The following is a 16,619-nucleotide window of genomic DNA, read 5'->3' on the forward strand; positions in this document are numbered from 1 at the left end:
CAGTACTGTTCTGTCAGTTGTCATAATGCTTCAGAGTGTGGCTCCTGCAGGAGTTTCTTTCAGGGTACAGTGGTTTTGTGTGGGGGAAAGACAGGATTGGGCCATTGCTCTGCCCCTGGGTAACCTGCTCTTGGTTGCAGAGAAACACTTGGTGCAGTGAAGTCAGGTTGTAAGTAATGAAAATTTGGATTAGAATAAATGCAGTGGGATTTTTTTATAGTATAAAGGGAGGGAAAAATGGTGGTGGATATGGAGAAGGGAAGGATCATGTCTACGGTCCTTTGCTCATAACTCCAATCTAGTGGTACTAAACAGGATCCCCAAAAAGTAGAAGGTGACTTCAACAGTGATGCTTTTTTGTTTAATATTGGTTGTAGCCAAATCAGCATTCCACTACCATGCTGGAGCAAATTGTGTGAGGTGACTTGCAGTAAGAGCATATTTTTCACTTTTTCTCTCCATTCCTCTGGCACTGTACTAGGGCTAATTTTGCTGGGAGGAATGTGATGAGATAGCAGTTCAAAAATGATATTTGTGTGGTGGTGGAAATTGAAATGAGGGAAACCAATATGTAGAAAGTCATGAAATAAACTCACAAGGTAAGCTGTATATTGAAGTAGTTTAGCAGGATCATGCAGTATGACTGTAAGAAACAGCCATAAGAGTCAAAGATAAAGGCAGCTGTCAGATGAAATCATACAGATCCCATACTCCCAAGGGAGCACATCTGCTGTGCTCCAGCTACTGCCAAGCCTTGACTCCACAGCCCAGACAAGAGCTAGTCCAGGGCAAAATCGCCTGCAATGCACAGAATGTGGGCACCAGGTCCTTGGTGCCCAGGCTTCACAATTCTACTCTTACATAGCTGTTCTGCTTACTCTGTGAATTTGGATCTCCACTCTTTAAAAAATGAACTCCCCATCACCAAACAGAAATAAAAAGACAAATTAATCAACCAAAAAATCCCAAAACACAACAAATCTTGGTAAAGTTTGTAGATTTCTGACAAAAGTGGCACTTTGTTGAGATGGTGCCAAAACTGTTGTTTGCCCTACAGAAACTGACTTGTTAAGTATTCAGATCTGTATTCCATTATTTCTTACTTGGGCATCAATTTATGATGGGGTTGAATATGCAAGTAAATCAAAGGGAGAAGTATTCAGTATTTCTCATCTCCAGAGGAAGGTTCTGCAAATACAGGTTAGAAATCTGCAATAGGTACTGACAGTAAAAGCTGAGCACGTGTGTCTGAAGCACATTCCCTTGTGCAGTGAGGTCTGCATTGGCAACTATTTCAAGAGTTGGCCTTGTTAAACAGGTGATTGTGGGATGTTCTCACTAGTTTGGATCTCCAGCTTGTTTAACTAACATCTAGTGGATAACTAAACCAGGGTTCTATCCATTAGCATTTCCCTTCTTATGTCTTGGTAGTTCAGTAGCATAATGTGAAACCTTCTAAAAATCAGTGGAAGATGAATAAAATAAAATCCTGTCAGAATGTTGGCAAGTTTTTTTAGTTTGTTTACCAAGTAGCATAAAAACTCTTTCTCTTACCCAAGCAGTCTTTAGTATACTTGATATCGAATAACTTTCCATGGTGATGTCATATTTTGAAGGCTGCTTTTACCTGAAGTAAGCTGGTACAGATGTGTAAATAAAAGCTCCTGTTCTTATGTTAGGCAATGCTCATCATATTTTCTTCTGCTGCCTGAGAAAATAATGTTAAGAAGCAAATTTCAGTTTTGTTCTGTTTGTAAAACTAAGAATGTCTTAGTAGAAATGTTAAATGAAAAAAAGCTGCATAGACCTTGCATCTTCTAATGCTCCCCTCAAACCACATGCACAATATTGGACACCAACTAAGTAAGTTGCAATGATGCAGCCATATTTTGGACTTGTACTTGGAATTTGAAAACTCAACCTGGCCTTCCTCTTTTTAGAATATCCACATAAATATGGACCACAAGGAGGTTGTGCAGATCATTCAGTATTTGAAAGAATGCAGAAGTACCAGATGACTGGTATAGAAGAACCAACAACAGAGGTACCACAAAGGCTAATGGATTATGTTGATTAGTACTTAGTGTGATAAGTTCCTATTGTGTGTTGTATCTTTTACTTTTGGTGAGCTATCATCCCTCCACGTTGTGAGATACTTAAATAATTGCTGGAGGTTTCTTTTTAACATATTTTTTCTAAATTCTTTTTCTTATTGCTTCTGTAGCCCAGATGTGCTACTTATAGTCTTAATGAATCCTAAGTGATCTCAAATTTTTCAACAGTTAGAATTTTAGATGGATGTGGAAATCAAGCTTGAAATGAGGAATATACTTTATTGCAACTGAGAAGGAAGAGTTTCAAGATCCCTTGATCTCCAAGTAATACATTGGTTCTAAAGAGTAATAACTTCTAGATTGTCAAGTTATGTTAATATAGCACACTTGGGATATCTGAGTGCTTTCAGTGGAAAATTAAGTGATATTGGTGGGAGGGTCTTCCTAACAACCCTGTAAGCTTTTGGGGGTTACAGATTGGCTGCTATGAGAGGTAAGTGTCCTGTGGCAGGAACCTGTGTACCTGGGTGGAGTCTCACTGTGGGTTTGCACTCAGGTTTGCACCACATGTCACAAAATACTTTTTTTCCCAACAGCAAGTTACTGAGTTTCTTTTAGACTTAGTTGTGTTCTGAGCTGTTCCAAGTCTTGGCATTGTTTTGTGGTGTCAGCTAAATATATACCCAGAAAACGATGCAATATGGCTTGTTAAATAGCATAAGCAACTTAGTGTATTTATGTTGTGACTCCAGAAATTGTCAACATTAATGCACTTTCCAGCATTGCTAACAATAACATGCTTTCCCAGAAATGCTTGTAAAACTTCATGCAGAGAGAGAGGGCCATCAGCCAGTGAGTGCTGTAAGGCCAGTGTGCTGCTGGTGCCTTGAGAGGCTGCCTGGAACAGAGGCCAGACAGTGTTACAGGAATAAAGTAGGGATTTATTAAAAGGATGCACCTTGGGCAGTACAAGAACTCAGCTGTGGCTCTACCCAAGGTGGACTCTGAGTCACGAGTTTTCACACTTTTATAAGTTTTGGTCCATTTCCATATTGGGGTTAATTGTCCAACTACAGCTTCAGGTTATGAAGTCCCATCCTCAATTCACTGTTTTGCTCTCCTCAATTCACTGTTGTTTACACTTTTTGGGCCTGAAGCTGCAATGCTGTCCCTGGTTTTCAGGCTGGAAAAGGATGGTTTTGTCTGACTAAACTGTGAAGAGAACTTGCTAACACTTTATATGAAGTTCAGAGTTATATACTATAGCAGTACAGAGTCTGGAAAATATGAAAGCTAAAACTTAAGGCATCACTACCAGATACCACTACCTAACCACTGTTCCTTTAGCTTCTTGTTCAGTGCCCCATTTGCTCCATGCTGAAGTGCTTAAACATTTCTGTTTGCTGAGGTAGCTGACTAAGGTAATTTCAGTTTGAAATAACTGGTGTTAGGGAAGGTGCAGTTAAGTCCCACCAGTGCTGATTTTTTTCCTAACCTACCATTTATCTTAGAAAAGGATTGTAAAGAAGAAAAATTCCAAAGATCACATGAATGAAAAAACATCTGTGTAACGTTGACTGCCTTTTATAATATAAAGTGCAGAGAGAGCTTTTGCTAAGATTACATTCAAAGTATTTGAAAACTGAGCATAATGTTCTTAATTCAAGATTCATCAAACTTTGCAAGTTAAAGAAAGAATGAAAATCTGTTTGCATTAGTGGAGTATGTTTAGAACCACTGTTATTTTTAGGTAATCTAGTGCAGCATGTGGAACTACAAAATTAATGTATTTCTTCCCTGTGCATATGTAGAAACCTGTTGAAGAGCCTAAGAAGGATGATCCACAGCTTTTGAGAAAAAAGCGTGCCACTCAGGCTGAAAAAAACACGTGCCAGCTGTATATCCAGACTGATCATTTGTTCTACAAGCATTATGGAACCAGAGAAGCTGTGATTGCACAGGTATTTCCAACCCCTCTGTTTTAAATTGCTTGCTTTTACTTGGGTAGCCCTGATAAATTTCATGTAACTTCTTTTTGCTTATTTCCTTTATAATAGCTTGTTTCCTTTGTTAAGTGGTCTTGACATAATTGAAACAGGGGTTTTTATTTTGCTAAGAAGATGCTGTTTCTGTGACAAAAGTCCTGGGCACTTGTGCCTCTTTAATGGCAGCTGTGGTGTTTAGCACCTCTGAGCAGGACTTGCAGTCTGACTGTTCTCAGTTCTTACCCAGAAAAAGAATATTTCCTGAAGAGTTCTGTCCTGTTTGACAGCCTGCCAAGCCTTTGTTTTAACACTTGCTTAGGCTTCCCTTTGAAATTCTAGCTCAAAATACCGTGAGCTAATAATGCTGAGATCTATTCCTGTAGTATCTAATAGAGTGGATGGTAAAAAAAGCAGTGGCAGCTAAAGGCAGATGCTTTTCATTTGTCAATATACCATTAACTGAGAAAAGGCTTGATATGATTTGCTAAAAATATATCTAGCATTTTAGCATACTTCTACTGAAGTCTGAAGTTTCACTACCACTTGCAGATCTGAATTTTACTATTTATCACACTCTACTTAGGCAATTCAAGTAGTATTTTTCAAAGCTCTGAAGTCACCTTTTTAGTCACCTTTAGCTTTTTAGTGAGTAAACATTTCTGTGTGCTCATATCAAAGTAAATGAGTAGTTTTCCCACATTTGTGTTCTACCAGAAATGAAAGAATAAATCTGTAACAAGTAAATTTTTTTTTTCTGAGAAAGAAACACAGTGCTTTGAATACAACAATTTCAATGCAGTGCTGTCTTACCAAAGCAGTGAATTAAGGAGTATCATAAACAGCTATCTGAAAATTGATAAAATTGTTTTAATAAAAAACAAATGGCAAAATCCTTTGGTGGTATCTGACATGGTGATGATGCAGGTGGTGATTTATTTCCATTGTGGGCCATGATTTAATTCAAAAGGCCTGTTAGAAGTTCCTACAGCACAATATCACATATTGTAGGAGTGTAGGCATTGCAGCTAATGCTGTTAAGATAAGCTGTGGTGTAGTGCATGGATCTCTGAACTGTAGCTACTTTTGTTTTTGACAGATTTCCAGCCATGTTAAAGCAATTGACACCATTTACCAGTCAACAGATTTTTCAGGGATCCGTAACATCAGCTTCATGGTGAAACGAATCCGAGTAAGTTGGGTTGGAAAGGCTTTCAGCTTGGAGCCTGTATTCTTCAAATGTGCTGCTCCTGTTCACTTGTACCCATTTGTTGGTTTGTAACAGTTCTTTAGCAGAAGTGTCTCTGCAGGAAATGGTGCCCTAAACCATTTATTTGATTTGGTTTTAGTGATTATTGTCAAAAACCCACTCCTGCTTTTATTAAGCTGTGGTCAGCTTTTCTGTAGGAATCAACTTCCTTAGTTTCAGCACTGTTGTTGTGCGGTGAATAGACTATTGCTATTCTACAGTAACTTTAATATTAAAATAGAGAATGGCTATCCAGGTTGGGACTTCTTTGTAAAAGTGATAATTTAGGAGGATAAATACAAATTTCTGGGTACTGATGGAAAAAAAATAGAAGGAAATAAGAGAATGGGGATTTACTACACAAATGCAATTCTTCATTTATTGTAGTGCTTTGTTTTCTAATTATTGGGGTGGTAATTTACAGTCAAGGCTTTTAAATTTTAAACATCTTTAACTATGTAACATAGCAAGGTACTGACAACAGTGAGCCTCTTAGCTGGCATGTGCAAGTGGAAATGAATCCTGTCTTACAGTTTGTTTCAATTTCCTTTTAGATTAACACAACTGTAGATGAGAAGGACTCTTCCAATCCCTTTAGATTTCCTAACATTGGTGTGGAAAAGTTTCTGGAACTGAACTCAGAACAGAACCATGATGATTATTGCTTGGCCTATGTGTTTACAGACCGTGATTTTGATGATGGAGTCCTTGGTCTGGCTTGGGTTGGAGCCCCTTCAGGTAATTCTATACAAGCCTTCAGTGCTATGAGATAAAGTAGGTAGGCACTAGAAAAAAGGTAGAAACCACCTTTCAAACTGACAGCAAATGCACAAAAATCTCCTAGCTTTTCACAATTTTGGTTCAGTATGGTTTAATTTTATTTTTAGTATATTGTACCATTTCAATTAATCTTTCTGTATTTCTGATGAGCAGGATATGAAGAGTAAAGAAAAACATATTTATTTTGTTAGACAAAGGTGATATTACTTGGATTGCTTTTTATTTATGGTAGGTGTGAGTGACCAGTAAAGTGACAGGTGAAACAAGTATTTCTGCTCTATATAAACAGAGCTTACAACTATGAAAACCACACTGAAGAATGTTTAGGTTTTCTAGGTAATATTGAAAGAATTTTTTTTTTTAATCAGTGACATCTTGTTCTGGGAGATAACAGAATAATTACTCTTCTTGAACTGCTTCTCATTAGTTTCAGTCTAGTTGTGTATTTTGGGTCTAAAGTATGTCCTTTGATGATAAAAAATCTCAATCAGTGAGACATTGCAAGAGACCAGGATACCTTAATGAGAACATTGAGAGCTTTAACAGAATTGAGTAGTGGTGGAAGAAACATGAAACTGCTCATATAAGGGGTAAAAGATCAACAGACCCATGACTGCAGTTGGTAAGTTAGAGGACTAACCTTTGTGACTGTGGAAGAACCATAGGAAAAGTAATGCCCAGAAGGTGAATAGAAAAGAGAAATTGGGTCTGCGATGACTATTCCAGTGTACACACTGAACAAGGATGAATTGGAATGTGCAGTCCATAAACACTGCTTTCAAAACTGAATTTAATGAAGAAGAACTATGATCTTTGAGATTGTCATCCTTAACACACATACTGGCATAGATTAAATGGGATATGTCACTAAATCAAAATTCTGCTTGAGAAAGGAAAACTTCTTTAGACTGGTCTTTAGACACCATTTACATTAACAGTAGAATAGCTGGATTTTAGAACATTAATAATGCTTCAGTAGAAACTCAAATTATGGAAAAAATTGGTGAAAATAAAGTCAAAATGTTGGGAATTTTCCAAACAGGAAGTATGCACTTGATTGCCAACCTTCTAAACACGGGTCTCATTAGCCAACACATCAAAAGCATTTTCAGCTTTAGTTTGGGCTTTTTTTTCCTGACAATGAGCTGCATATATATATATATATGTACTTATTCTGACAATGACATTTTAAATAAATGCTCCTGCTGTGAGAGAGGATCTCCAAATTTACCATGTACTTTTTCACTTGGTGAAATCCAAATAAGATGTAGATTGGGGCTACTTCTGTTGGACATTGCACCCTGCTGGTCTTGTATTACAGGTATGGTGAAACAAGGGCTCATCCATTCAGGGAGTGCCCAAAATAGCTCTCAAAAGCTATTTAAAACAGCTGACTTCTTGTGTGAATGTATCCAATCAGTGTTGAGAACATTTGTGTGAATAAATCTAATCTACTTTCAAGGTTGTGCTCATATTAATTAGAGAGAGCCCTTAGTCTATAGAGGCAAACTGTTTGTTGCTCTGGATGTCAGTAGACAGGTAACACAACACTTCTTTCCCTAAATGTGAGACTTGTACTTTTTGTCTGAATGCAGGGAGCTCTGGAGGAATATGTGAGAAAAGCAAATTGTATTCGGATGGTAAGAAGAAGTCTCTGAACACTGGAATCATCACTGTCCAGAACTATGGCTCTCATGTGCCCCCCAAGGTTTCTCACATTACTTTTGCACATGAGGTTGGGCATAACTTTGGTTCCCCTGTAAGTATTACTGGTGATCCGTTAACTCACTCTCAGCCATTTCATAGGGTGTGATTTACAAGTGGAGACTTTACTCCTTATAAACAAGGATAGCAGAATCCTGACTCCATGAGCATATGTGCACATACATTGTGTACAAACAGGGGGATGGCAGCTGAGCCCTTTTGTGAGTATTTTACAACACTGGTGCAACGGTGCATTTTGTGAATTGTTTAGTTCAATCCCTTACAATGGTACTTTATTATTGTTCCCTAAACACTTCCTTGTCTTAATGAAGAGTAGGGTCACACACACCTTGTTAAAGGTATTGTACTTTATCCTGGAGAGGAGGAGGAAGCACTGCAAAATTGATTAAGATGACACTTTGTTCAGCAAATGGCTCACATTTGTTAGATGATTTATACTTACAAGTTGATCTAAGAAAATAGTGGAGGAAATTAGGATGCCAAGAAGACTGTTTTTGAGCAGAACTGTTTCACAGCCATTTAGGGATGTAACTTGTTTGTGGTAAGCTTGAAAACATGAGGCTTTTTGTTTTGCCAGTGTGTAATGCATTTCATTCCTCATGCTGGATACTGTAGATGTAGTCACTGGCTGACAGACTCCTGCTCTGTTTTGAAGTTCTCTTTGTACCTCCCTCAAAGCAAACAAGAAGAATGGACTGTGGTTTCTGTTAACTCCTCCTGCTTTTATTCCACAGAATGCTGATTACCCTTTTGTGATCATGAAGCCACTCTTTTTAGGAGATGGCAACTTGTCCAAGTCAGTATTCATTCCAGGACATGCACTTGGGGGTAAATTACCAAGAATGCAAATAAGCTGAAACTTAAGGAATTGGATTCTTGCTACTGTTGTCTTGGGGCAAACAAAAACAACAGAATGAAGAGAACCCAAAATCATACCTTAGGTTTACATACAGTTTTTGTATTACAAAGAACCTGAGAGTGTAAGATGGTGGTTTATTTTTATTTTATTTATTCTGTGTTAAGGCTACCAAATCCAGGATACTTTTGCACCTGCCATCATTGAGATAGTTGTAAAATATTTGTTTTGCAGCATGATTCTGGAATGGAGTGCACCCCTGGAGAGTCCAAGAACTTGGGGCAGAAGGAAAATGGCAATTATATCATGTATGCAAGAGCTACATCTGGGGACAAACTTAACAACAATAAGTTCTCTATCTGTAGCATTCGAAATATCAGCCAAGTTCTTGACAAGAAGAGAAATAATTGTTTTGTTGGTATGTATTTAATCCTCCTGAAAGCCAAATAGCTAAAATATTACCACAATGCTTAATTTAAAAAATTTTATTTATTTTTTTAAATTTACTGAAAGATTCTGCAAGTAAAGAATTGAATTTGAGATCTCCAGAACTGTGTCAGTTTTGGGCTGGCCAGCACAGAAACAGCAGGACACACTGGAGTCAGTCCAGCAAAGGGCCACAAGGATTATTAAGGGATTGGAGCATCTGACATACAAGGAGAGTCCAAGAGAGCCTGTTTAGTGTGGAGCAGAGAAGGCTGGGGGAGGCTCTCTTCTGTCTTTGTAAATGCCTGGTGGGAGGGAGTAAACAAACAGGCTCAGATTGGTTTCAGTCATGCTCATTGTGAAAGGACCAGAGGTAAGGAGCCCATATTAAACTGCAGGGAAATCCTATTTAGACACGGAAAAAAAAAAAATCATGCAAAATTCTTTCTGGAACCTGATGTATGAGCTCTCACAAATTTTGTGAGCTCACATAGGTTTGCACATCTGTCTACTCAGTAGGTTTGGGTTTTGGAGTAGTTCACCTCAGTGCCATCAGCCTTTGCCTCAAGATCCTCTGGCTGTTAAAGGAAAGGATGCAGCTCCCTGGGAGACTGAGCAGAAAGCTTGTTCTTATACTCCCACTCTTATAAACCAAAACCTTTTTTTCAGAGGCTTAAAATTCTATGAATTGTGGGAATGACTAAGCTGGGTGACAAGCAGTAATGCAAGTGACTTGAGCCCTAGTCTAAAGTCCAGTTTGACCAGGCTCTTTCAGTCATGATTAGCCAGATGCTTGTTAGGGTTTATAAGTATTTGCATATTCTTTGTACTGCTTTGTACATAAATATACTGGCATTTTTCAGAGTCTGGGCAGCCCATCTGTGGAAATGGACTGGTTGAACAAGGAGAACAGTGTGATTGTGGATACAGTGACCAGTGTAAAGATGACTGCTGTTATGATGCAAACCAACCAGAAGATAAAAAATGCAAGTTAAGACCAGGCAAAAAGTGCAGGTATCGTGCATGTGTTACACTACACTTTAATTTTGGGCATTTATTGGGAACTTTAATGGGGATTCCAGAATTAGAATCTGCTTACCTGCATCTTTATAAAAGTACTGATTTTGTTTAAAATGCTTTATGCAATGAGTGAGACGTACATAAGCATAATTATGCTATGGGAAAAATTATTTTCAAGTCACATTTGATTAGGACAAATCAGAAATTTGTTGAGTGCTTGAGGAGGTTTCAGGGTGAACAGTCTGTTTGGAATGGTTCATGCTTTTTCTTGGCATCCACAATGTGTGTTTGTTTCCAGCCCCAGCCAAGGCCCGTGCTGCACTGCCCAGTGTGATTTCAAATCGAGGACAGATAAGTGTCGGAATGATTCTGACTGTGCTAAGGAAGGAATGTGCAATGGTGTCAGTGCTCTCTGCCCAATATCTGAACCCAAAGAGAACTTCACAGTGTGCAACAGGAATACACAAGTTTGCATAAAGGGGGTATGGTTTTTACAGTCTTCTGTAACTGCTAATTATTGTGAATGGATACGGTTTCTGTGCTTACTGCACAGGAGTGCAAGCTCAGTCTCTTTCTGTGTACAGATGTTTGATTTACTGGTGTCAGTCAAAATAACAGTGCAGGTACATCAAGGATTAAGAAGTACCTGTCCAATCCCAAGGCAGCAGTACTGTCTGAGAAAGATACACTTAAAGTTTTCTGTAGAAGTCTTTTCTTCAGTCTTGGTCAATAATTCTGTTGCCTTAGAAAACTGGATATACTGTCAATACAGGCTGAATTTGGTTTATTGGCAATACACAGTTTCTCCAAACATGTACATGTAGCACTGATGTGCAAGCATACGGAATTAGAATGATTCTGAACTGCAATTAGTTTCCTGGATTAAAGAGAACATGGCACTTGCCATGAAATATTGATGAGAAGTCTCCTATAAATTGATCTGTGTTTCCTTGGAAGCAAACACAAGCAAAAATCATCCTCTTTAAGACCTGTAACTTTTTGTGCTGTAAGTTTGTTTTCCACAGTCCAGGATTTTAATAAAGTACTGCTAGTAATATTTTTCAGCTAATTTATAGCCATCTTAAAGATAGAGAAATTATTTTCATATAGTTACTGATTTTGAAACAAAATTGTAAATAAACTGAACTTGGAGTTTGAAGGATCCTGAGACAGTGAAATTAAATACAGAATCTTTTCTGCCATTAATTTTTATTATTTTCCAAGAGAGATATTTGTGTATACATGTGTTAGATTTATTTTTCTAACCATGAGTTTGAGTAGTCATGTTTCTGTGTGAACTGTGGTACTGTGGGTGTTTTGCAGGTTATAAAAGAAGATACTGAAGTTTTTTTTATTTAAAAAATAAAATCAGTAAATCACCTTTTAAAAAAACTAGACAATATGCCAAAATATTGACATTGAATAACTGTAATAATTTTTTGCTTATAAGCTTTGGGAAAAAAATTGAAGCAGTTGATTTATTGATTAGCATCTTCAGAGCTAAAATTATGCTTTCAGATATTAATTGTTAATATCTTTCCTAATGTCAGTGTACTTGAAAGTGAAATTGATTTTTGTGTTGCTGTGCTTTTTGTCTCCCACAGCAATGTGCTGGCTCTATCTGTGAGAAGCATGGCTTGGAGGAGTGTACATGTGCTAGTTCAGATGGCAAGGATGATAGAGAACTGTGCCATGTCTGCTGCATGAGAAAAAGTAAGATTTACCTGAATCATAAGTGTAAATAGAGCAGGAGGGGTCTGAGGAACCTGCTCATGGTGTTTGTCCTTGAGTTTTTGTTAGCTTTGAGAGCATTTCGTTCAAACGTAGTTTCAGACAGACATTGCATTGTACTGTGTAGGAAATAAACAATACATTCTGCATTTTTACAGATTATAGGAGAAGCATTTTGAACCATTAAACACTAGGGTGGGTATTCATGCACGGATGTTTTAATACAATAATGGCTTGATGAATTTGTATTCCCTTTTCAGTGGACCCAGCTACTTGTGCAAGCACAGGCTCGAGCCGATGGCAGGAATACTTTCATCTTGAAACCATCACTTTGCAACCTGGATCTCCCTGTAACGATTTCAAAGGCTACTGTGATGTGTTTATGAGGTGTCGGCTAGTGGATGCTGATGGCCCTCTAGCTAGATTAAAGAAAGCAATCTTTAATCCAGAACTATATGAAAATATTGCAGAATGGATTGTGGTAAGTATATTTTTATATTGCAAGGCTAATATGAGATGTTCTTGGTAATCAAGATTCACAGTTGATAAGTGTTGATATGCAGACTGCTTCAGCATTCTTCAAAGTATAATTAGCCCTTGTTTTACTAGATTTTCTGTAAGCACCCTGTGTGCAACAAATAAGTTTGCTAGACTGAAGGAAATTGAAACAGAAAAATAACAAACAAATAGACTCTGTTAATACCTCTATTCATTCACATTTTTATTTACTGTTTTTTCATGTTTTGACTCTTCACATTTGAATGCTCTGCCTTCTTTTAAGGAACTAAATATTTTGATCTTTAGCATTCATCATTTGTATTGTGCTAGGTGTCACTTTAATAATAATATACTGGAAGAGGAGCTAGAGTGAAACAGCCTTGGAGAGCTGCATAGGTAATTTTGTGTAAGCTGTTGATTGTTTTAGGCTTACACAGCTCTGCTGGAGTGTATCTTCTGTGAAGTACCCTTCTGATACTAGAATGGAAGTATTGGGGCTTTTCTGTGGAAGACCTTTGGGGACATTTCTTTCAAATGTTAGGCTGGATATTCTTGGTGATGTTACAGAAAGCTTTTTGATGAATTCTAAAACACAGTGAAAAGCCATATTCAATGTCCTCTGTCTCTTGTGCATGTGTGCCAGCCCCCACACAATCTTGTTGTTGTTGTGGTTTTGTTTTTTAGGCTTATTGGTGGGCAGTGTTGCTTATGGGAATTGCATTGATCATGTTAATGGCTGGCTTCATTAAGATATGCAGTGTTCATACTCCAAGCAGTAATCCAAAGTTGCCTCCTCATAAACCACTTCCAGGTGAGTAATGCAGCTAATTATAGAGATATGTTTTCTCCTCGGCTTTTTAGTTCTAAAGAGAAATTTCAGGTGTTTCAACTTACAGTTCTTAGGCTGGCACTGTGAAACTACAAATGGAATTGATGCCAGTGAAACAGTTCATGAAAATCTAATTCTTGTCTTATTTTCCTATAATGTAATAGGCAATCAAAAGAAAGCTTTAAAGACTTTGTCCAGCATCAGAGTTCCTTTTATTTCCTATTCCATGCTACATTTTGTAAGGATTGGCCTGTTTAAGGAAGTGCTGTTGAGGTACTGAAATGTATTCTGTGTGTCCTCCATGCAGTTACTCATCTAGTTAAAACTTGGCAGGTCTAAATCCAAAACCTTCCAGAAAAATAGTTGTATTTAATTTGCATGGCCAGGGCAACTCTTTTGGAAATAACTTGAGTTTTCAAAAATTATTTTAATAATGGCTACTTTTCTTTGAAACAGGCACTTTAAAAAGGAGGAGACCACCACAAACCACTCAGCCCCCACAGCGGCAAAGGCCCCGAGAGAGTTATCAGATGGGACATATGAGACGCTGACTGCAGCTTTTTGCCTTGGTTCTTCCTAGTGCCTACAATGGGAAAACTCACTCCAAAGAAAACCTAATAAGTCATTGTCCCCAGTCTAACTCTCAAAAATTGAAGAGGAAAAAAAAAAAGCATATGCCCTCAAAACAAGTGGAAGTGGTTAATTTTTAATGAGAGAATCTTCCAGCTCAAAAAGAAGAAAAGTGTTTTTCTTGAATATTTTTAATTTAGTGGCACAAAGTCCTAGCATATCATGATTCTTTCCCCCTTCTGTGCTCTTCATTGCTGCATTTTCTTCACTTGCAGGCAAATATGGCTGTAGTAAAACTTTTACTCAAGAATTGAGAAAAAGATCTATTTTTCAACTGCCAGACAAGGCTAGGAAGCTAGACCACCTCAGCATTGGAGACATTACTTGTCAATGTATATACATTGTTATATGCAGACATGTATTTCTAACGTACACCCGTACTTGTGTGCAATTGTAAACAAGAGAATTGCAATATGGATGTTTCTTTGTATTATAAAACTTTTCCGCTATTAATGAAGAAATTACTGTTTAATTGACATACTCAGGATAACAAAGGATGATGGTGTGTAGTGGTCAAGGGTCCTGTGATGCTTTACACAGCAATTTTGAATCCAATCACACTTCTTTTATCATTATCAAAGTTGTTTCAAGCACTCATTTCATCTTTATCCAACAGCTGTTAAGATACAGTATACAAGCCTGGATGGTCTTAGACAGATTTAACAGGTGTTCTGCAAACTTTGCAAATGTCAGAATGTTTCAAAAATGTTTTATGTAAGTGTCTTCCTTGTAGCTCAGCATAAATATTTTTAATTTGTCTGATTATTCAGTGAAATAATGAATAGTTAGATCAAATATTTCCATGCTTTATTAGAAAATTTTGCCTGTTTTTCAACTTGTTTTAAAAATTGCAACCACTTTATTTGGGCTGTTCGGATATTCTTACAGTTTGGTAATCAAGTTCATGTTCTAAGGGATGTGGAAAGAAAAAAAAGCTGTAGTTTTTTATTTTCTTTTTTAATTTATCAGGTGTTTGGATAACTTTTCAGCATGATACTGTTGATTGATAACCACTAAAGTAGAGTGATTTGCCTGGCTACTGTGGCAGAGTTAAAACTGTAGTTAGGACTACCAATTTTCCCACATTTATACCAGTAGTGAAGTTCAACAGCACAATGTCCCATTCCAGAGGTTTTATTACGAATGTAAATAATTGGCATTTTTGAAGATGAATAAAAGATGTCTTAAGGTGCTTACTGCTATGCAGGAGATGAAAGGGGGCATTACAAAATGTTTAAGCTTGTGATGTATTTATTGCTTGTTTTCCAAAAGCACCAAGCTAATTAGAGATGCAAATGGCTATAATTTTCCTGGCTTTGCTTAGGAGAAAATTTACTAAGGGTTGGACAGGCTTCCTTTGTTTGTTTGGGCTTTTTTTTTTTGTTTTTTGTTTTTTAAGAGTATAAGGTTTACACAATCATTCTCATAATGTGACGCAAGCCAGCAAGGCCAAAAATGTTACAGAATATAATGGGATCTCTTCCTTGTAAACTTGTACAGTATGTGGTAACTTTTTCAAAATACAGCTTTTTGTACATGGTTTAGAGACAAATTTTGTACATGAAACCCCAAGTCCTATAGACTATATAAATAATTCTAAATGATCTTAACTAGTTAGAAGTGTATGTAGTTGCTTTTAAGTCATTTTAAATACATTTGTTTTAAGACTGTGCAAAGATTGGAAGTGGGTTTGCATTTCTAAAATGGTGACTTTTATTCAGCAAGAGTTCTTAGTAACTTCTTGAGTGTGGTAGACTTTGGAACATGTAAATTTTTTGCCTGTAATGTTATCCTGTGGTAGGATTTTGGCAGACAAATGCTGCCCTATTTTATTTTGAGTCTAAGTTAAATGTTTTTTGAAAACAGAAATGTGCACTGAACTCTCCACTGCAAGTCAAGATGTGGTAAAGCCGAAAGGAAGTTCAAGACAATGAAACAGAAATACTACTGTCAATTTCATGTCCACTGTGTTTTATACAGTCTCTTTTTTGTTCACTTTGGAAATTTTTACTAAAAAATGCAAAAAATAAAGTATTGTGCAAAGATATGTAAGGTTTTTTGAAACTTGAAATGCATTAATAAATAGACTTGATGAAATCATCTTCTGAAGATCCATTTACTTGTTGAGCCCTGAAAGCAAAGAGGAATACACAGGTTCCACTTTGCTTGATTTTTGGCTTTTACTGTCATGCCAAAATGTAGTTGTACTGTCTCTGTCGAAGTGTCCCTCTCAATTTTAACATCCTGCAGTTATAGATAAGAATAAATGTGTTTGTGTAACCTGTTTAGGGAAAGCCATGAAATTAATTTAAAATTACTTACATGATCACAGGAATAAAACTTTTCTTACCTCCAAAATGAAAAACTAGTTGCTGGTGGGCTGTTCAAGCCTGGCATCATCATTACTGATGGATACCTTTGGAAATATATTTGGAGAGGAATATTGGAATTAATATGCAATACTCTCGAATACATAACTGGTGGATGAGACTTACAGAAGGAGCAAATTTGCTTTTCGCAAGGCATTTTAGAACTGCTAAGCTGGGTCTCTGGCTTTTTCTGTGTGTTGCATGGCTGATTTAAGTGATAAGACTGCTTTTCAAAGCCAGGTCCTGCCAGTGAGTCTTCCATTCTTCAGGCTGTTTGTTGAGAGTGGCCTGCTTGGACATCTGTTTCCCAAAGGGAGCAGGGTGGACTTTGATGTTATCAAAGCATGCTCAGAGTTCCTTCCTTACAATGCTCCCCCCACCCCCAGGATTTTTATAGAAGTGCTTCTCCCTGGAGCTAAATAGCACTGTCTGTGCAAAGGGCATTAAAAGAAAATCCCTTGGAGCAGAGC

At 37.3% G+C, this 16,619-nt stretch overlaps 1 protein-coding gene across 1 annotated transcript in view; it reads left to right on the forward strand.

Moving 5' to 3' along the window:
• Positions 1–15,862, forward strand: part of ADAM10 (ADAM metallopeptidase domain 10) — a 42,452-nt gene extending 26,590 nt beyond the window's left edge. The window contains exons 5-16 of the mRNA XM_084213498.1: positions 1,941–2,044; positions 3,866–4,015; positions 5,136–5,228; positions 5,840–6,023; positions 7,661–7,824; positions 8,881–9,064; positions 9,936–10,086; positions 10,391–10,574; positions 11,697–11,805; positions 12,084–12,304; positions 13,006–13,132; positions 13,607–15,862. Of these exons, the coding sequence (XP_084069624.1) occupies positions 1,941–2,044; positions 3,866–4,015; positions 5,136–5,228; positions 5,840–6,023; positions 7,661–7,824; positions 8,881–9,064; positions 9,936–10,086; positions 10,391–10,574; positions 11,697–11,805; positions 12,084–12,304; positions 13,006–13,132; positions 13,607–13,701 (1,766 nt within the window). The 3' untranslated portion in view covers positions 13,702–15,862. The remainder of the gene's footprint in view (positions 1–1,940; positions 2,045–3,865; positions 4,016–5,135; positions 5,229–5,839; positions 6,024–7,660; positions 7,825–8,880; positions 9,065–9,935; positions 10,087–10,390; positions 10,575–11,696; positions 11,806–12,083; positions 12,305–13,005; positions 13,133–13,606) is intronic.
• Positions 15,863–16,619: the final 757 nt, after the last annotated feature.

This window comes from Fringilla coelebs, assembly GCF_963513975.1.
Source record: "Fringilla coelebs genome assembly, chromosome: 12".
NCBI classification, from domain to species: Eukaryota; Metazoa; Chordata; class Aves; order Passeriformes; family Fringillidae; genus Fringilla; species Fringilla coelebs.